The sequence below is a fragment of the Salmo trutta genome, chromosome 15 (assembly GCF_901001165.1).
Source record: "Salmo trutta chromosome 15, fSalTru1.1, whole genome shotgun sequence".
Lineage (NCBI taxonomy): Eukaryota > Metazoa > Chordata > Actinopteri > Salmoniformes > Salmonidae > Salmo > Salmo trutta.
This window is the reverse complement of record NC_042971.1, coordinates 11,658,660-11,680,583: the sequence shown is the minus strand read 5'-3', so window position 1 is coordinate 11,680,583 and position 21,924 is coordinate 11,658,660. Positions and strand designations below refer to the sequence as shown.

Sequence of the window (21,924 nt, the reverse complement as noted above, 5' to 3'; positions counted from 1 at the left end):
GCATTGCAAGTCATAACGTCCATGCATATGATTAGTGCTGTTGAGTTGAAATCAATCCAGGCTCCTTGAATGCGCTGAGTGCAGACAAGAGAGCAAATGTATGCAGACTGCGTGCCGTCACAGCTCTAAAAATAGAGAGGCTTTTAATGCTCTGTCATCATGGCTAAACACGAGGGCCTCTGACAACCCCTGCACCTTAAGGTGGGACACTGTAACACACACGCACACACACACGCACACACACACACGCACACAGACATGCATTTTAGGAGGAGTGGAAGACATTCAGAGGCTTCACAGGAACACATTTAGCATTTACCCCAAATGATCCAAGATGACTCACCTGGCTCGCTTTCCATCTCTTTGTGGCGTTAGAACTAACGGTTTTTAACTTGTAGCGCTATACTGTGTTTGTATGTGATGACTGAGGTTCTTTGTCTCACTGCTAGAATCCATCCAGAATCATTTCACTCCCTAAAGAGAAACGTATGGGTGTATTGGTGCTGCTCGTTTTGTGTTTTTCTGTAGGTGACTGTAGAATAATGCAATATACTCTTAACAGATATCTGCTCTGCTAAAATTACATTTCATTTTAGAGGGAAATTTTGTAAAATACTGGAATCTTCTCTTCTCTGCACCAGATCAGATGTGCCTGTCATTTTCTATGAGAAGGCTGTGAACGGTGAATCTACTGGACTGTGTGTATAAAACGTTGTGAAAGGCACACCTTGGACACACAGTGGCTAATTGAAACTGACATAATCACTGAGTGATTATGAAATTGCTTTGGAAGAGAGTGGAATTGGAGTGTCCCGGAGCTGTGTCTGAGTAGCATCCATCACTTACATGCTTTTTCTCTTCTTCCTCTTTTTGCATCTTCTCACCTGCGTGCCTAAAATCACCTGGAACCGTCTTATGTCTTCTGAAATCCACTCCCAGTGATGTTATTATCTTTTTCTCTCACTCTCTTTCCCTCTCTCTTTCCTTCACTCTTTCTCTCTCTTTATCCATCCCTACCTCTCTCTCCTTCCCTCCCTCTCTCTATCTCTCTCAATTCAATTCAAAGGGCTTTATTGGCATGGGAAACGTTTAATAAACAAAAGTGAAATAGTCAATCAAAAATGTACAGTAAACATTACACTCACACGTTTCACAGGGATAGACACATTTCAAATGTCATAGTATGGCTATAATAATGATGTGCAAATAAATAAAGTACAAAAGGGAAAATAAATACATGTAAATATGGGTTGAATTTACAATGGTGTTTGTTCTTCACTGGTTGCTCTTTTCTTCTCTCTCTCTCTCTGCCCCTCTATCTCTCTCTCTCTCTCTCTGCCTCTCTCTCTCTCTCTCTCTCTCTCTCTGCCTGTCTTTCTCTCTCTCTCCCTCTCTCTCGCTCTGCCCCTCTTTCTCTCTCTCTCTCTCTCTCTCTCCCTCTCTCTTTCTCTCTCTCTCTCTCTCTCTGCCTGTCTTTCTCTCTCTCTCCCTCTCTCTCTGCCTCTCTGTCTCTCTCTCTCTCTCTCTCTCTCTCTGCCTGTCTTTCTCTCTCCCTCTCTCTCGCTCTGCCCCTCTTTCTCTCTCTCTCTCTCTCTCTCTCTCTCTCTCTCTCTCTCTCTTTCTCTCTCTGTCTCTCTGCCTCTGTCTGTCTCTCTCTTTCTCTTTCTCTCTCTGTCTCTCTGCCTCTCTGTCTCTCAGGCAGGAGGAAAGCACTACCACCCCACCTGTGCCCGTTGTGCCCGCTGTCAGATGATGTTTACAGAAGGAGAGGAGATGTACCTTACAGGTAAGTAAAGCTCTTTTCCTGTCGACGATAGTAACATCATGATTTACTTTGATGTGCTGTATGATTAACTTTAATGCACAATGCACTTTGATGGTGAGCCCTATTCACTTGTGCAATCATCCAGTGGTAATTTGCTCTTGGGTGATAATAACCCTTCCCTAAAATAACACAAGTAACATCCATTCTCTAAAATGGATTTCCAGACATCATGCACTTCCAAAACTCAGTATAGGATGAATCGGACAAACTCCTCACTTCAGACTGTTATTCAGCAGGGCCTTGGCCTGCCATTACTTTGAATTATGACAGTTTCATAAACAGTCTCCCACCATTATTGATCACAGCGATACTGTACATAATTGAATAGACTGGCCTTAACTGACTCTTCTACAGAGCCTCTGATGGCCACTCAATACAGTACACTCTGTTCAGCTACTATAGCTCACTGTGAAGAATGTTAAAGTGGTCTGCCGGCTTCTCATCGCCCGTTAGCTCCATCATTATATGCAGTCTTCATCCCAGAGGCCACCCTATTCTCTATATAGGGCACTACTGGTCATAAGTAGTGCACTATATAGGGCATAGGGACACTGCCACAGTCTCCAGGGGTCAGACAATGCTAACCCATGCTACTCCACATCATTAACATGCTACTCTGAATCACAGCGAGACCACTAACACACACCATTAGCATATTGTAACACAAGAGCATGCAGCCCCCAAGGTTATGTTTCCCCTGGAAGGTTAATTTAAGAGGGGGACATCAAGGAGGGCTGAGTGATCGGAGCTCAGGGAGCTACTCAATTACCAGCCACATAACAAAGGCCAGTGAATCAATCCAACACACTCTGACTGCATGGCAAATTGTTAAAGGTAGAGATTGATACTACAGAGCATGTCATGTGGCCTCCCCCATTGCTTTGGGCCCCTGATATTCACTACGTATGTCAACACCGCAGCAAGCGACCCCGCTGTACAAAACTGGAAGTTCCTCAACAACATTAAAGGAAAATTCCACCCAAAAACTATATTTTGGTGTTTGTTTCATTAGTCCATTGTATATAGTCCCAAAATGATTTGAATGTCAGCAATCAAGTTTTTCAAGATATGGTATATAACTTTCAAAATAGAGAAATACAGCCGGTATGATACATTTTGCATCATATGATGCAAAGCGCATAATATGTTTTCCTTTAACCTACTGGAGGTAGAAAGAAGCCTTTCAGGTGTAAATTCTCAAATTTACAGATGGGGGGGGGGGGGGCATAGACATCAAACTGGGCATAAAATACAACGGCTACAGCTGCCCCAGTCTGCCCTCCCTGCAAACATATCGGGAAAACCTGAACGTAGAGTTTGCAAAGACCCTCCTCAATCCGGCCCCCTACCACCAAGTGCTGTCCCCGAACACACCTCCATCTCTCGTCGTGTTACCCGGACCTCAACAATGTTGAAACCCATCAGGTGCAGAACCAAGCGCGACCAAAGCAGCACGATACCGTACATGACGATGCTGCTCAACCACTAAGCTATGGACTACCACTTCTGTCTTACCCTCAGCACTGACGGTTTTCCTAAATATATCTATTTAAGTTGTAGTTTTTATTGTGTTGAGGATTTTCTTGTGCACAGTGTATTTATGTAAATTGTGTCAAATAATTCAGCATCGGCTGCCATTGATACTTTGTCATTTTGAATTTGTGAGAAAAAGAACATCTATAGAGCCTTGGTTCTGATTTATTTCTGTCTGAAGGCTGCTACCGCTCAGGTTTCGCTATTTAGATAGTGTAGCTACAGTATTTCTACCTATTTTCAGAGTGGGGTGAAAAGCATTCTTTATTTTTTATTTTTTTAAGTTGAATGAGTTTTTGTAAAAGGTTGATGCGAATTAGATTTATTTCCTGTAACCCTTCATTCACAAATAGGGTTACCGAGGTTGTGTTAGGAAACCTAGGGAGGAGACTTCCTCTCACAACATTCATGCGGGAAGTTTTGAAGAGGTCTAACTATCGATTGAGGGAGATAGGCCTAGGTGCTGTTGAGCATCAAATGCATGGTGGGTGGACTGTTGATTCCCACAGATCGTGCTCTAGGCCTATCTATGGCTGTGCTAGATTTATAGGACTGATATTAACTGTAGATTGTAAGCATGAAATCCTAATTGAATTGACTGGAGGCCAAATGCTGCATTCTGTACCGACTTCCCGCAATGCTTCTGATGTGGAACGTGATATCCAGGCAGGCACTCAGTCCCGCGTACAGGAACAGTGGTGTATCGCCCTAGAGGCTGGGGAAACCGGATGTACGAGAGGAAGTACCTGCTACTCTCTCATTAGCAGTTAATATGCACTGAGGAGCACTGAGGAGGAGCATGACATTAGTGGTTTAGTGTTTCCATCCCTCCCAGGAAGAACTAGAATGAAATAACCTTTTAGTCTATCACCCTGTGTGTGTGTGTGTGTGCGTGCGTGAATGCGTGCGTGAAAAAGCGCGCGAGAGAGAGCGAGAGAGGAAGGGGAGAGAGAGGGAAAAGAGAGAGGGAGAGTTACGACTTCAGCCTCCAAGCCTCTCTGAGATATGTACTCTAGGTCACCTTTGATGTATGGCTGTTGTTGAGAAGTGCTGATCTACTGACACATGCGTTGGATCGGTGTGTGTTAAAAAGTTTACGAACACGCGACACACTGTAAAAACATTTCTGAGCTGTGAACCGCAGAAGAGCTGTGGCCTTCTACTCCAGTTATCAATAATAAAAAGCACCCCGGTGCTTTTTTTACAGTATTGTAATTGCAATAGCCGTTGTGTAGTGGAATGAATGTGAAGTTATTTTTTTTACAACCGTATGTTTGATTGCGAATGTGTCTCCGCTACAGGTTCCGAGGTGTGGCATCCCATGTGTAAACAAGCAGCGCGGCTGGAGAAGAAACTCAGGGTGAGTAGAACCCTGTGTCTCTGTCTCCCTTCCTGTTAGAACACTTTGACCTCAACTATAGAACACCACTATTACACTACTATATCCTCCTAGAAACTCCTGCAGTTTAGTCTGAACTGAATCCCTCTCGATCCTATTCTTGGACTAAGATGTCGTGTCAGGCTGGGGTATAATCGAGCAGACTCGCGTTAGGGAGAGGATCTGAGGTAAATGCAGGGGTGTTGTTGTTGGTTGGTTTGCCTCTGTCAGTTTCTGTCTCCCTCAGCAGTAGTCTGGCCTCTGCAGGCTTACTCTGACACACATGGTGTGTGTGTGCGTGTGCGTGTGTGTGTGTTTGTTCCCACAGTTAAGACGTACCTCTGAGGCCTCCATTTCCCCCCCTGGCTCCAGCATCGGTTCCCCGAGCCGCGTCATCTGTGTGAGTAGTCTGTCGCCAAGGCATCGCCATGGTTATTTGATTAAATGTACACCTGTTGGCTGCCGGCCTGTCCTGGAGGTGTAGCCCTCTTTGCAGGACCTGTCACTCAGAGCCATCAGTCATTCACATGGGTCGACGGTCCACCATGTGCAGTTGTGTGTTTATGTCATTAATGTGGTTTGCTTCAGGTGTTTGTATGTCTGTTTGAGACAACAGTGTTTGTTATATCCAATGTATTAGTGATGTATGTTAAAGTGGGTTCACATACTTTCTCCGTTGTTGACTGTTGCACTGTGAAGCTGACCTTGGGTATACTCTATTACATTGTAAAGGAAAGCAACCATGGTAAAGATCTTGTTTAGAGACGTCTGCTGTCGTTGAGTTGAGTGTGGGCCGAGCCAATAGAGGTCCTTTAAATTGTTATCAATAAAACGTCACGATACGGTGCCAAGCATTCGATTAGGCTGCTGGGGAGCAAGGAGAACCCCAGCTCCGCTAAACCATTGACAACCACGTGCCGTTTTTCAAGGGATTGTTAAATAAATGTTAGAACTATTTGGTTTTAATATTATCACCTCTTGAAGAGAATAGTCAGAACTACACATTTCCACATGATTCCACATTTAGCTCTATCATCATAGTTATACAGTAAGTAACTGTATGCTTTTCAATTGATCATGTAATTTCAGATACGTGAGGGTAGCCTATCCATTTGACATGTAGCTAACTAGCTAGCTAAGCATTTAGCTTGCTTCATCAGAGATTAAGCTTTTGGAAAGTCTTTGTCCTGGTGAAGTTGTCAGTCGGACTACTGTCATCACCACTATAGATGGCAATCAAATGAAACTATATTTGGATATAGCCATCTAGTTTATCCACTAAAAGTTAGCTTGTTAACTAGTCTAATTGACATAATCCTTTCTTAGCTAGCTAGCCAATTTGACGTGGTCCATCAATCAATGCAACGTATCATGTCTGTCAGCAAAAATCGGGATTAAACACTTTATAACAATGTAAAAAACGGGGATGTTTGCTAACTTTGCTAGGTAGGCCTAATTGCTAGTAGGCCTCACAACTCTCCGTGACTGTGCTGACTTCAGATCCTCGATTGAACAGTGTTTCCTCTGACATATTGGTGCGGCTGGCTTCCGGGTTAAGCGAGCGGGTGTTAAGAAGCGCATCTTGGCAGGTCATGTTTCGGAGGACGCATGACTCGACCTTAGTCTCTCCCGAGCCCTTTGGGGAGTTGCAGCGATGAGATAAGATTGTAATTGGAACGTAATTGGATATCACGAAAACAGGGGTATAATTACAAAAATAAACTCAGCAAAAAAAGAAACGTTCCTTTTTCAGGACCCTGTCTTTCAAAGATAATTCGTAAAAATCCAAATAACTTCACAGATCTTCATTGTAAAGGGTTTAAACACTGTTTCCCATGCTTGTTCAATGAACCATAAACAATTAATGAACATGCACCTGTGGAACGGTTGTTAAGACACTAACAGCTTACAGACGGTAGGCAATTAAGGTCACAGTTATGAAAACTTAGGACACTAAAGAGGCCTTTCTACTGACTCTGAAAAACACCAAAAGAAAGATGTCTAGGGTCCCTGCTCATGAGACAGGACGGACAGCTGATCGTCCTCGCAGTGGCAGACCATGTGTAACAACAACTGCACAGATCGGTACATCCGAACATTACACCTGCGGGACAGGTACGAGATGGCAACAACAACTGCCCGAGTTACACCAGGAACGCACAATCCCTCCATCAGTGCTCAGACTGTCCGCAATAGACTGAGAGAGGCTGGACTGATGGCTTATAGGCCTGTTGTAAGGCAGGTCCTCACCAGACATCACCGGTAACAAAGTCGCCTATGGGCACAAACCCACCGTCGCTGGACCGGACAGGACTGGGAAAAAGTGCTCTTCGCTGACGAGTCGCGGTTTTGTCTCACCAGGGGTGATAGTCGGATTCGCGTTTATCGTCAAAAGAATGAGCATTACACCGAGGCCTGTACTCTGGAGTGGCATCGATTTACAGGTGGAGGGTCCGTCATGGTCTGGGGCGGTGTGTCACAGCATCATCGGACTGAGCTTGTTGTCATTGCAGGCAATCTCAACGCTGTGCGTTACAGGGAAAACATCCTCCTCCCTCATGTGGTACCCTTCCTGCAGGCTCATCCTGACATGACCCTCCAGCCTGACAATGCCACCAGCCATACTGCTCGTTCTGTGTGTGATTTCCTGCAAGACAGGAATGTCAGTGTTTTGCCATGGCCAGCGAAGAGCCTGTATCTCAGTCCCATTGAGCACATCTGGGGCCTTTTGGATCGGAGGATGAGTGCTAGGGCCATTCCCTCCAGAAATGTCTTGGAACTTGCATGTGCTTTGGTGGAATAGTGGGGTAACATCTCACAGCAAGAATTGGCAAATCTGCAGTACTTAATGCAGCTGTTGGCCACACCAGATACTGACTGTTACTTTTGATTTTGACCCCTCTTTTGTTCAGGGACACATTATTTCATTTCTGTTAGGCACATGTCTGTGGAACTTGTTCAGTTTATGTCTCAGTTGTTGAATTTTGTTATGTTCATACAAATATTTACACATGTTAAGTTTGCTGAAAGTAAATGCAGTTGACAGTGAGGACATGTCTTTTTCTGCTGAGTTTATATACAGTACAAGTCAAAAGTTTGGACACACCTACTCATACAAGGGATTTTCTTTATTTTTACTATTTTCTACGTTGTAGAATGATAGTGAAGTCATCAAAACTATGAAATAACACATATGGAATCATGTAGTAACCAAAAAGTGTTTACAAATCAAAATATATTTTAGATTTTAGATTCTTCAAAGTAGCCACTCTTTGCCTTGATGACAGCTTTGCACACTCTTGTCTGTCAACCAGCTTCACCTGGCATTCCATTGAAGGATTTCCCATATATGCTGAGCACCTGTTGGCTGCTTTTCCTTCACTCTGCGGTCCGTCTCATCCCAAACCGTCTCAATTTGGTTGAGGTCGGAGCATTGTGGAGACCAGGTCATCTGATGCAGCACTCCATCACTCTCCTTCTTGGTAGAATAGCCCTTACACAGCCTGGAGAACTGTTGGGTCATTGTCCTGTTGAAAAATGAATGACAGTCCCACTAAGGCCAAACCAGATGGGATGGCGTTTAGCTGCAGAATGCTGTGGTAGCCATGTTTGTTAAGTGTGCCTTGAATTCTAAATAAATCATTTCTAGTGTCACCGGCAAAGCATCCCCACACCATCACACCTCCTCCTCCATACTTCACGGTGAGAAATACACTTGCAGAGATCACCAGTTCAGCTTCTCCGTGTCTCACAAAGACACAGTGGTTGGAACCAAAAATCTAAAATTTGGACTCATCAGACCAAAGGACAGATTTCCACCTGTCTAATGTCCGTTGCTTGTGTTTCTTGGCCCAAGCAAGACTCTTCTTCTTATTGGTGTCCTTTAGGCCTGATTCACGCAGTCTCTGAACCGTTGATGTTGAGATGTGTCTGTTATTTGGGCTGCAATTTCTGAGGCTGGTAACTCTAATGAACTTATCCTCTGCAGCAGAGGTAACTCTGGATCTTCCTTTCCTGTGGTGGTCCTGATGAGAGCCAGTTTCATCATAGCGCTTGATGGTTTTTGCGACTACACTTAAAGTAACTTTTAAAGTTCTTGCAATTTCACGTATTGACTGACCTTCATCTTTTAAAGTAATGATGGACTGTCATTTCTGTTTGTTTATTTGAGCTCTTTGCCATAATATGGACATGGTCTTTAACCAAATAGGGCTATCTTCTGTATACAGTTCCACCCCTACCTTGTCACAGCATAACTGATTGGCTCAAACAAATTCCACAAATGAACTTTTAACAAGGCACACCTGTTTAATTGAAATGCATTCCAGGTTACCTTATGAAGCTGATTGAGAGAATGCCAAGAGTGCGCAAAGCTGTCATCAAGGCAAAGGGTCGCTACTTTGAAGAAACTCAAATATAAAATATATTTTGATTTATTTAACACATTTTTGGTTACTACATGATTCCATATGTGTTATTTCATAGTTTTGATGTCTTCACTATTATTCTACAATGTAGAAAATAGTAAAAAATAAAGAAAAACCCTGGAATGAGTAGGTGTGTCCAAACTTTTGACTGGTACTGTGTATATATTTATATTAGGTCTACTTACCACTATATGTTTAGCCAACTGTACAATGTTTCAACCGGTAGCTTGCAAGGTAAACAAAGAGTACATCGGCAAATGTGCCCTTCTGCTGCTTGACAGGCAGAGCCCGCATACAGTAGGATGGGAACTTAACCTAAACCACTCAACTATCCAATTAATGGTGGTACATTTTGAGAGATATTGTGAGGCTATGCTCACGTATCTGAAATGACATGATCAATTAATCTTTACTGATCATGAAAAGCATGCAGTTACTTGATGTATAATTGATGATAGGGCTAAATGTGCACAACCCGATTCGTCTTATGTTGCAAAATTTGAAATGTTTTTTCATGTATATCATACACTGCAGTTGAGGAACAGTAGGAAAGTAATTATGCTTTAAAAGTTGATAAACTTATAACCCCACTTTGAGAAAATGGCCCTTGAATGTTTTGGTACAGCTACTTGAGTGCTCTTTTTTGTCTACAGCGATTCAGAGGTTAAAGCCTTAGCCCCACCCATCTCTTTAAGGATTCACATGAGGGCATGTGTTAAAGAGTGATGAAGGTAGTGTAAACAACCAAATATTTAAAAACTAAAAGTGGTGAAAGTAGTAGCCTACAATAAGGAAAAACTCCAGGTAAAAATACACTTTATCTGATCCTTGAGCTACAGTATAGGTCACGTCCTGGCCAGTATAAGGGTTAATTGGTATTGTAGTTTGGTCAGGACGTGGCAGAGGGTATTTGTTTTATGTGGTTCAGGGTGGTGTTTTTGTTGTAGGGGATTTGATTTGTGTATTCCGGGGTTTTTGGGCACTGTTCCTTGTTATGTATGTCTATGATTGATCTAGTGTGTCTGTTTCTATGTTTGGGTTCATTGGGGTTGGGACTCTCAATTGAAGGCAGGTGTTGTCTATTTGCCTTTGATTGAGAGTCCCATATATGAGGGTGTGTTTGTGTTTGTCTTTTGTGGGAGATTGTTTTTGCACTGCGTTAGTTTAGCCTGCAAAACTGTCATTCGTCGTTCTTGTTGTTTTCTTGTTTTCAACGTCATTTAAATAAATTAAGATGATGAGCACCAACTCTACTGCATATTGGTCCACATTCTCAGACGACGATTTCGCTATATCATCGGATGATGAAGAAATTTGTGACAGTATATCCTAATCTGACATTGGTGCAGTCATGCTGTTCTTCACATTACCGTCTCTGGTAAACACACACTATATCAAATAAAATCAATGTTTATTTGTCACGTGCACAGGATATAGAAGGTGTAAACAATACAGCTAAATGATTACTTGATATATTTGCATAGTAGCAATATCAAAAATAGAAAGTGTCCAGATCAAAATATTTTATAAATATTTTATCATTTTTAGATGATGCTTACCCAGACACACTTGTCTAAATTGATGGGTCATGTGAAAGAAATGCTATAACCACCCTCCAGACACATCTAGCTAAGTGGATGGGTCACTATTATCTAGACATGTACACATGTTCAGGAAATACTATAGATGGCCGTTATCACCCCCAGACACACCTGGCTAACTGGATGGATCATGTAATCATCTGGCGAAGTGGAGTCTTTTGTTTAGACATGTAGCTAGCTAGCTAGTTAGCTAGCTAAACAATTAACCATAATCCCAACCCATACTACTAGCAATACAAACAGATTGTCATAGCTATGCCACCATGCATGAAATGCTGTAGAATGAATCTGCAGGTAGCTAAAGCTAACCAACTAGTTTCAATGTTAGCAAGCTAGCTTGCTAACATTAGGCTATAACTAGCAATGCAAATGGAGTTCTGAGATACAAATAATATTACTACACAGATCATACACGTAACGTTAGCTAGCAAGCCAGCTTGTAATTTAACCATTTTATTTATATGTATATTTTATTTACAGATGGCATGCACGTTTGTTATTAAGGCACATGAAAGTGCACATGTTCCAGAAGGCATTTTTGCCAAAAAACGCATTTTAATAAATAAATAAAAAATTACATTCAAATGCCTCTCCTGTAAAGTAGTGATGTGCAACATACGCCTAGCTTCCTGAAACCGGTAACAATTGTTTTGCATGGAATAATCAGAAATGTGTAGTTCTGACTATGCTCTTCAGGAGGTGATGATATTACAGCCAAATAGTTAACATTTATTTAACAATCCCTTGACAATCCCACGCAGTTGTCAATGGTGTTAGCGGAGCTGGGGGTCTCCTTGCCCCTCAGCAAGCAAATTGAATGCTCTGCATCTTATTGTGCCATTTTATTAATAACAACCTAGTCAATTGATAGAGGGACTATGTCATAAACCCTCAAAGTTCCAGAATGGTATGGAAATGGCAGCCATTGTTGTCAGGGAGAAATCCCAACCAGTCTAATAGCGGAGCTGCATAAATATGGCAGCCCTCATGCACTTACCACAAATTCCTAATTTTTGCTAAGTTTTCCGTAATATATATCATTCTGTTACTCTTTTTTTGTATGGTCGTTAGCAGAGTATACATGGCCCCAATTTTAGCTTCAAGATGCCGGCAATTAAAAAAATATATAATAGTAAAAAAAGTAGATTGTGCTGATTTATTGCTGTAGTTGTCACAATTGTTGGGATAGACGGACCAAGGTGCAGCGTGATTCGAGTTCCACATCTTTTATTAGTGAAACTTAAACAAAACAATAAACAAACAACGACTGTGAAGTAACAGAGCGCACATCAGCACTCAACAAAACAATATCCCACAACCCAGGTGGGAACAATGGAGAACTTAAGTATGATCCCCAATTAGAGACAACGAACATCAGCTGCCTCTAATTGGGAACCATACCAAGAGCACAACATAGAAATGAAAAAACTAGAACACCCCTAGCCACGCCCTGACCTACAACACCATAGAGAACCAAGGGTCAGGGCGTGACAGTAGTTTAAAAACCCAGTGGATAGTGCTAAAACAATGGCATCATATCTGAATTCTGCCATCTTTATGCACATTCGCCATTTGAATAAATGGCAGTAGAGGCATAGGTGGTGCATTTCCTGCTTTCACTTATGCAGGAATAATAGTAAGGCATGTGATGTATCAGAAATCTGTGCAATATAATTATTTTCTCACCAAAATGTGTCATGTAATTCAAAATACAGTTTATGCAGGATTTATACACATTTTCTGTATATATAGCCTTTGAAATATATGTAAACAGACCATAAATGTCTCAGGGGCCATTCTTGCGAACATTAGAAAAAGTTAGAAAAAGTTTAACCACCAGAGGGCAATGCTGCCCCTATTTCGACATAATTCCTGGCCTATAGCGTAAATTGTCCTTTAGGTTCTACCTACGAAGAATGACTCAGGCTGCTAATGCAAATTCCAGAATTGAGGATGGGAATGTTGTGGTGATTTCCATGTGAAGTGGAGAAATAATAACATGTAGGGCACTGACATCTGTTAATGTAGCTAGCTAGCATGCTAACCTTATCTAGCTAACTAATCTTTTTTTAATTTAACCTTTATTTTACTAATGTTATCTGGTTTTCTTACACTTTATTGAAAAGATTAGCTGGATTTGTCATAAGCATGTAGGGGAAACTTTGCCACTTTGTCATCTTTCTCTCTTGCCCTATGCTATCCTCACCAGGTAGCTGTGATTAGATCCAATTCAAATTCCGTATCAACCTATTAAAATCGTTAATGTAGTTGGACGTCATAGAACACATGAGAGCATCCTTAACAGCATCCTTAACAGCAGTCAAACAGCACATTCTGCTAATCAAAGTTACTAAAACACAAATTTTCAATTGGATGAATAGCTCAGTGTTGTGATCTTGGTTCCTGGTGATTTTTGATGTTTGCGGCAAGTTTGAATCCTAGCTGAGATACCCAATATATACAAAAGCATGTGGACACCCCTTCAAATTGGTGCTGACAGGTGTATAAAATCGAGCACACAGCAATGCAATCTCCATAGACAAACATTGTCAGTAAAATGGCCCTACTAAAGAGCTTAGTGACTTTCAACATGGCACCGTCATAGGATGCCATCTTTTCAACAAGTTAGTCAAACCTCTGCCCTGCTAGAGCTGCCCCGGTCAACTCTAAGTGCTGTTATTGTGAGGTGGAAACGCCTAGAAGAAACAACAGCTCAGCCGCGAAGTGGTAGGCCACACAAGCTCACAGAGCGGGACCGCCAAGTGCTGAAGCGCGCAGCACACAAAAATCGTCTGTCCTCGGTTGCAACACTCACTACCAAGTTCCAAACTACCTCTGGAAGCAATGTCAGCACAAAAGCTGTCTGTCGGGAGCTTCATGAAATGGGTTTCCATGGCCGACCAGGCACACACAAGCCTAAGATCATCATGCGCAATGCCAAGCGTCGGCTGGAGTGGTGTAAAGCTCGCCGCCATTGGACTCTGGAGCAGTGGAAACGCGTTCTCTTTAGTGATGAATCTGCTTCACCATCTGGCAGTCCGATGAACAAATCTGGGTTTGGCGGATGCCAGGAGAACGCTACCTTCCCCAGTGCGAAGAGCCAACTTTAAAGTTTGGTGGAGGAGGAATAATAGTCTAGGGCTGTTTTTCATGGTTCGGGGCTAAGCCCCTTAGTTCCAGTGAAGGAGAATCTTAACGCTACAGCATACAATGACGTTCTAGACGATTCTGCGCTTCCAACTTTGTGGCAACAGTTTGGGGAAGGCCCTTTCCTGTTTCAGCATGACAATGACCCCATGCACAACATGAGGTCCATACAGAAATGCTTTGTCGAGATCGGTGTGGAAGAACTTGACTGGCCTGCACAGAGCCCTGACCTAATCGCCCCAACATCAGTCCCCGACCTCACTAATGCTCTTGTGGCTGAATGGAAGCAAGTCCCCGCAGCAATGTTCCAACATCTAGTGGAAAGTCTTCCCAGAAACATGGAGGCTACAATGGCAGCAGAGGGGGAGCGAACTCCATACTATTGCCAGTGATTTTGGAATGAGATGTTCGACATGTAGGTGTCCACATACTTTTTGTTATGTAGTGTATATATTTTTTTATTTGAAAAGTACAATTACATTTATTGTGTTAATGTGTTGTGAAGAGAAGATAAGTGCAGCTTAAACCTTGTAAATTAAGATTACAAATACATTTAATGAGTCCCTCTTGCAGACTGATACATAGGCTACTGGCACAGCTACATAAATAATCGTCACTACTATAGGCTATATTGCATAGACGTGTAGGCCTACACTAACATGTACCACATTTTATATACATTATTATAATCATCCACTTCGTCACGTATGTGTGGACCAGTAGTGAACAATGTTTTCCTGAACAATAATGCATGATAGAAGGGGGCTCTTAAAATGTGTATGTCACGTCCTGACCCTAGTAAGATGTCATTTTCTATAGTAGAGCAGGTCAGGGCGTGACATGGGGTGTTTTGGGTGGTTTTCTATGTTTTCTATTTCTATGTTTAGTTCTCGTATTCTATTTCTATGTTGGAGGTTTTTGGGATGATCTCCAATTAGAGGCAGCTGGTTCGCGTTGTTTCTAATTGGAGATCATATTTAAGTTGGGTTTTTTTCTAGTGTGTTTGTGGGCAGTTGTATTCTGTTTAGTTGTCTTCTGTGTAGTCTTCAGTACCTGACAGAACTGTTAGTTGATCGTTTTCTCTTTGTTATTTTCTTTAGTGTTCTGAGTTTAATAAACAGTAATTATGAGCACTCAACACGCTGCACCTTGGTCCCCTCTATACGACAGCCGTTACAGTGTATCTATTTATCTCTTAAAAATCTTTTTGGGGACAATGTACAATAAACTTCAATATTGTATAGTCCAATCAAAATAAGCTAAATAGGATGTGACTGTCCATAGTGCTGATTTGTGTGCGTGTTTGCATTCAAGTAGAAAACCTGTGGACTCACCCTACTTGTAGAGAAACGCCAATGCCATCCTCCTGTCTTTCATGTTGCCGACACAGTCTCTGTCATATACAGCACATGCTTTTAGTTTTTGTTGTCCTAGGCAATCTGGCTAAAATGCTTGCTCCCTAGCCTAACTTCCGTTCATGGGCAACGATGAGCCAGCTAGTTAACATCAGCCTACTACATCTAGCTACATATTGAACTTCCATCCTCTCAGGCCAGGGGCACAATTTATTAATTTATGGTTGGATCAGAATCATCATTATAATCATTGGCCATTAGGGTTGGGCGCTATCCAGATTTCCATACCTTCATACCATGCATGTGCCATCCCGGGATATACGGTATTACTGGTAGTGTACGCAAGGGGTGCTATATATTTTTTTTACTTAAAAAAAACCCAAAAAACGTCACTTACCAGAATGCTAACAAAATGCTAACAAGTACAAAGGAGTTCTCATATCGGATGTTAGGCAAACGCTAATGAGCACATGCAAACATTTACTACTAGGACAGACAACCCAGATCATAAAGTTCTGCAAGTATCTCAAAACAAAGTTTGTCAGGTTTGTAGGCCTCCTTGCTCTCACACACACACATTTTTTCAGTTCTGCCTACAAATCTTCTATAGGATTGAGGTCAGTGCTTTGTGATGGCCACTCCAATACCTTGACTTTGTTGCCCTTAAGCCATTTTGCCACAACTTTGTGGTGGACCCATTTGCGACCAAGTTTTAACTTCCTGACTGATGCCTTGAGATGTTGCTTCAATATATCCACCTAATTTTCCCTCCTTATGATGCCATCTATTTTGTGAAGTGCACCAGTCCCTCCTGCAGCAGAGCACCCCCACAACATGATGCTGCCACCCCCGTGCTTCACGGTTAGGATGGTGTTCTTCGGCTTGCAAGGCTCCCCCTTTTTCCTCCAAACATAGCGATGGTCATTATGGCCAAACAGTTCTATTTTTGTTTTATCAGACCAGAGGACATTTCTCCAAAAGTAACATTTTTGTCCCCATGTGCAGTTGCAAACCGTAGTCTGTCTTTTTTATGGAGGTTTTGGAGCAGTGGCTTCTTCCTTGCTGAGCGGCCTTTCAGGTTATGTCGATATAGGACTCATTTTACTGTGGATATAGATACTTTTGTACCTGTTTCCTCCAGCATATTCACAAGGTCCTTTGCTGTTGTTCTGGGATTGATTTGCACTTTCCGCACCAAAGTACGTTCATCTCTAGGAGATAGAACGCGTCTCCTTCCTGAGCGGTATGATGGTTGCGTGGTCCCATGATGTTTATACTTGCGTACTATTGTTTGTACAGATGAACGTGGTATCTTCAGACATTTGGAAATTGCTCCCAAGGATGAACCAGACTTGTGGAGGTCTACAATTTTTTTCTGAGGTCTTGGCTGATTTCTTTTGATTTTCCCATGATATCAAGCAGAGGCACTGAGTTTGAAGGTAGGCCTTGAAATAAATCCACAGGTACACCTCCAAGTGACTCAAATAATGTCAATTAGCCTATCAAAAGCTTCTAAAGTCATGACATCATTTTCTGGAATTTTCCAAGCTGTTTAAAGGCACAGTCAACTTAGTATATGTAAACTTCTGACCCACTGGAATTGTGATACAGTGAATTATAAGTGAAATAATCTGTCTGTAAACAATTGTTGGAAAAATGACCTGTGTCATGCACAAAGTAGATGTCCTAACCGACTTGCCAAAACTATAGTTTGTTAACAGGGAATTTGTGGAGTGGTTGAAAAACAAGTTTTAACCTCTCTGGTACATGTGGGACGAACTCGTCCCACCTACGTAACAGCCACTGAAATCCAGTGGCGCGATTTTTGAATCGTTAGAAATGCTATAACTTCAATTTCTCAAACATATGACTATTTCACAGCTATTTAAAGACAAGAATCTCGTTAATCTAACCCCACTGTCCGATTTCAAAAAGGCTTTACAACAAAAGCAAAACATTAGATTATGTTAGCAGAGTACCCAGCCAGAAAAAATCAGACACCCATTTTTCAAGCTAGCATATCATGTCACATAAACCCAAACCACAGCTAAATGCAGCACTAACCTTTTATAATCTTCATCAGATGACACACCTAGGACATTGTGTTATACAATACATGCATGTCTGTTCAATCAAGTTCATATTTATATCAAAAACCAGCTTTTTACATTAGCATGTGACGTTCAGAAAAAGCATAACCACCGCAAACTTCCGGTGAATTTACTAACAGTTTGCTAAATTACTCACGATAAACGTTCACAAAAAGCATAACAATTATTTTAAGAATTATAGATACATTACCCCTCTATGCACTCGATATGTCCGATTTTAAAATAGCTTTTCGGATGAAGCACATTTTGCAATAATCTAAGTACATAGCCCGGCATTACAGGGCTAGCTATTTAGATACCCACCCAGGTCAGCATCCACCAAAATCACATTTCCTATAAGAAAGATGTTCTTACCTTGCTTGTTCTTCATCAGAATACACTGCCAGGACTTCTACTTCAATAACAAATGTTGGTTTGGTCCCAAATAATCCATCGTTATATCCAAACAGCGACGTTTTGTTCGTGAGTTCTAGAATGCTTTTTCGCGGTGTCGCGCATGGCGCATTGGCGTGTCAAAAATGTCTAAATATTCCATTACCGTACTTCGAAGCATGTCAACCGCTGTTTAAAACCAATTTTTATGCCATTTATGTCGTAGAGAAGTGATAATATTCCGACCGGGAGTATGCATTGAGCCTAAACAGCCGAATAAAATTTCTCCTCAGAAGCGACTCATGCACGCGCATCATTGAAAGGTCCTCCGAGCATCCACTTACAAAAGGCGATAATATGTTTCAACCTGAGGTTCCCTCGTAAACCTTCAGTTATTTCGCGGGCTCTGAGAGCCTATTGGAGCCCTGGGAATTGTCACGTTACAGCTAAGATCCTTACTTTTCAATAAAAAGAGGTAAGACGCACGACTCCTTGTCAGACAGGGTACTTCCTGCTTGAAACCTTGTCAGGTTTTTGCCTGCCATAGGAGTTCTGTTATACTCACAGACACCATTCAAACAGTTTTAGAAAATTCAGAGTGTTTTCTATCCAAACCTGAACAATAATATGCATATTCTAGCTTCTGAGTTGGTGTAGGAGGCAGTTAAAAATGGGAACATATTTTTTCCAAAATTCTCAATACTGCCCCCTATACCAAACAGGTTAATGACTCCAACCTAAGTGTATGTAAACTTCCGACTTCACCTGTAGCTGGCAAACATTAGTAATGAATTTCAGGAGTGACTCACATCACAACGCTCATATTTTGCTTGCTTTTCTTCTTTGTTAACCTCTTAGTGACCCCTTCACGCGCCAATCCCTTTAGCGGGATCGATTTGACAACATCCAGTGAAATTGCAGAGCGCCAAATTAAAACTACAGGAATATCAATATTCAACATTCACGAAAATATGTGTAATACATCAAAATAAAGCTTAACTTCTTGTTAATCCAGCTGCTGTGTCTGATTTCAAAAAGGCTTTACGGCGAAAGCAGACCATGCGATTATCTGAGGACAGCGCCCCGCATACAAACACATTAAAATAATTTTTCAACCAGGCAGGTGTGACACAAGTCAGAAATAACGATATAATAAATGCCAATCCAACCTCAGGTATCCTAAAATGTAAATAATCAATAAAATTTAAGATGGGATAATCTATTTCCAATACCGAAGAAAAATAACACAGAGCGCGTTCCTGTTCACACGCACCAAAATAGTAGGGACCTTCAGAGTGACACATGGAATGAATAGCACTACTTCTTCATTTCTCAAAAGAAAAACATCGACCAATTTCTAAAGACTGTTGACATCTAGTGGAAGCCATAGGAACTGCAACCAGGTTCCTCATAAATAGGGTATCCCATAGAAACCTTTTTGGAAATCTTATGACCTCAATTTTTGTTTCCCTGGATGGTTTGTCCTCGGGGTTTCGCCTGCCAAATCAGTTATGTTATACTCACAGACATTATCTTAACAGTGTTTTCTATCCAAATCATCCAATTATATGCATATCCTAGCTTCTGGGCCTGAGTAACAGGCAGTTTACTTTGGGCACGCTTTTCATCCGGACGTCAAAATACTGCCCCCTAGCCTTAACAAACACACGTGACTGTCTCAAACCGCTATTTTGGGAAACTAGTACAGGTAAGCTTCATAATGAAAAAGCTTCGTAATGAAAAATGTGGTAATGGGCGAAATGATGAACTCGATCTGCTTTATCTATTACCTAGTGCACAAGTTGACAGCAGGTATTTATTTAAAAAGTACTAATATTCAATGCCCAAAAAAACATAACTTACCACAATTCTAACAAAATGCTAAAAAGTACAGTGGTTCCTCCTTTAAAAGTTGCGTCATACTGTGGCACACTCTGCGTGCTGCTGCAGCATTCTGTGGTATGTCATTTAATTCTCAGCCATTTCTTCTGTTTCTGCAAGTTATTGCTAGTTTGACCACCAGAGGGCATCTTTGAAAAGCATTTGATAGTATTCTTTTGATAGTATTCCTTTTTTGTAATAACATGGTATATGGGATTGATTTTAAGAAATTTGGCTTATTTAATTTGATAAATTTTATGGTGTTAAAATGTAAACAACAAAATGTAAACAACAATAATATTGGAACTCTGCGGACTTCCCACGGTTTCCTATGGGGGAAATATAGGCATGTCTGTCTATTTCGCTAAATATCTCGCAATGTGTATGTTTTTTTTTTTCAAGTCGGGTGTAACCAGTGTGAAATGGCTAGCTAGTTAGCGGGGTGCGCGCTAATAGCGTTTCAATCGGTGACATCACTGAGACCTGGAAGTAGTTGTTCCCCCTGCTCTGCAATGCCGCAGCTTTTGTGGAGCGATGGGTAACAATGCTTTGAGGGTGGCTGTTGACTATGTGTGCAGAGGGTCCCTGGTTCGAACCCAGGTAGGGGCGAGGAGAGGGACAGAAGCAAAACTGTAACACAGGCACCATTTTAATCAGGAGAATCTCCTCTTTATAATTATGTAAGTCTGGGCAGCGAGCTCATTTGTCATCGATTGCTAGACCAGAAATAGTCAGAAGTTTTTATTTTTTCCCTACTTTTTCATTACGCAGACATAAGCACAGTTGACACCATCGAGGTGCGGATGTTTACTTTCTACACAAGTTGTTTTTTTCCAGTTTCGGCCGATGAACAGATTGTAGAGGTAAAATAAAAAGGGATACATTTTAAATGGAATTCTAAGCATCACTCCAGTCAAAACAGTCTCTGCGGACATTCAATTCCATTCATTTGCTATGGCTCGCACTAGTGTTCCAGTTTAGCCAATGTTCTTAATGTTCTTAAGCCGTTTTTCAGCCTTGGGTGAATTTTGACTCGTTCTATTGTCCAGCCTATACAAAACGAATATTAGCCAGCAAGGCTCTTGATCCAGGAAGGGATTTTCTGCTGTTACCACGTGAATGCTTGATTTTGGAAGAAGCTAACCACTTAGCTAGATAGCTAACTAGCTACTAGATTTGCAAACCAAATGCACAACATTTAGTTGCGAATTCAATACTGTAATGAGATCACCTGGGGCATGTTGCACAACAGTGAGTGACTCACGAGGCGCCGGTCTCGTCCGTAAGCTACATAATAATGTGACAGGTGAAATGAAGAACGCAATGTTCATTATCTCCTAACATATTGCACAAGTTGACCGCAGGTATTTACTTAAAAAGTATTTATACTAAATGTATAATAAAAAAAACTTCAAATAAATAGTTTCAACAGTAGTGCGGTATTGAAAAACTATTCCATGGCTTTTTCGAAATACCCCGGTATACGGTATACCGCCCAATCCTATTAGCCAGAATGGAGAATTAAGTTAAACCGAAGTCCAAAACCGCAAGTCCAAATCCCTATTGCCATCCAAGGCTAATTCCCTATTGCCATCCAGGGCAATTTTAGCTTGCTAGCTAGCCAGGACAACAACAAGATGCAACAATTCAAGTTTTTTCTGTCAATGACGTTTGCTTGATGTGAAGTGATTGGTGTGAAGACAAATCCGAACTGGCTTCCATTGACATTTTTTGGGGGGTTCGCCAGGACCATTCACAGTTGAGATTGGCTATTATTTTATAGGGGCCAAATGCTCGCTGGCTTCCCTTCCATTCAATGCTATGGGAGGGAACAATATCATACTCTTTTTGACCAGACAGCATCAGATAGATGGGCTACACATATCGAGACAGAGGGGCGGCTGTTCACTTGTTCTGATGCTTTCTCCTGTGTGATACATTCAGCCTCTTGTAAATTGAAAGAAAATGATGAAACACAGAGAGATGAAAGAAACATAACAAAAATTGTTTCCATGAATACATGCCACTGAGCCTAGTCAAGGATGATCATGAAATATTAGCACTCTACACTTAAAACAGATGAAGTGAAGGGGAACAAAAGTAAACCTTGACTTTGGTGGCCAAGTTGACCTATTTTAAGAAATGCCATTGGTTTGTAGAGAAAACGTTTAAGATATTTGATAGGCTAATGCTAAATTTGTTACAGGAAATAATTACCGCCACCTGGTTAGCATACCAGGTTATGTAATGTGAACAGCTAACATGTAGCTATTGATCACATGCAACTACGTCAA

At 41.5% G+C, this 21,924-nt stretch overlaps 1 protein-coding gene across 8 annotated transcripts in view; it reads left to right on the top strand.

Annotated features, from left to right (window-relative positions):
- LOC115148486 (actin-binding LIM protein 3) overlaps positions 1-21,924 on the top strand; it is a 131,775-nt gene that overhangs the window by 84,646 nt on the left and 25,205 nt on the right. For all 8 annotated transcript variants that reach the window (XM_029690407.1, XM_029690406.1, XM_029690411.1 and 5 more), the window contains exons 7-9: positions 1,699-1,786; positions 4,660-4,718; positions 5,065-5,136. In XM_029690407.1, the coding sequence (XP_029546267.1) occupies positions 1,699-1,786; positions 4,660-4,718; positions 5,065-5,136 (219 nt within the window). The remainder of the gene's footprint in view (positions 1-1,698; positions 1,787-4,659; positions 4,719-5,064; positions 5,137-21,924) is intronic.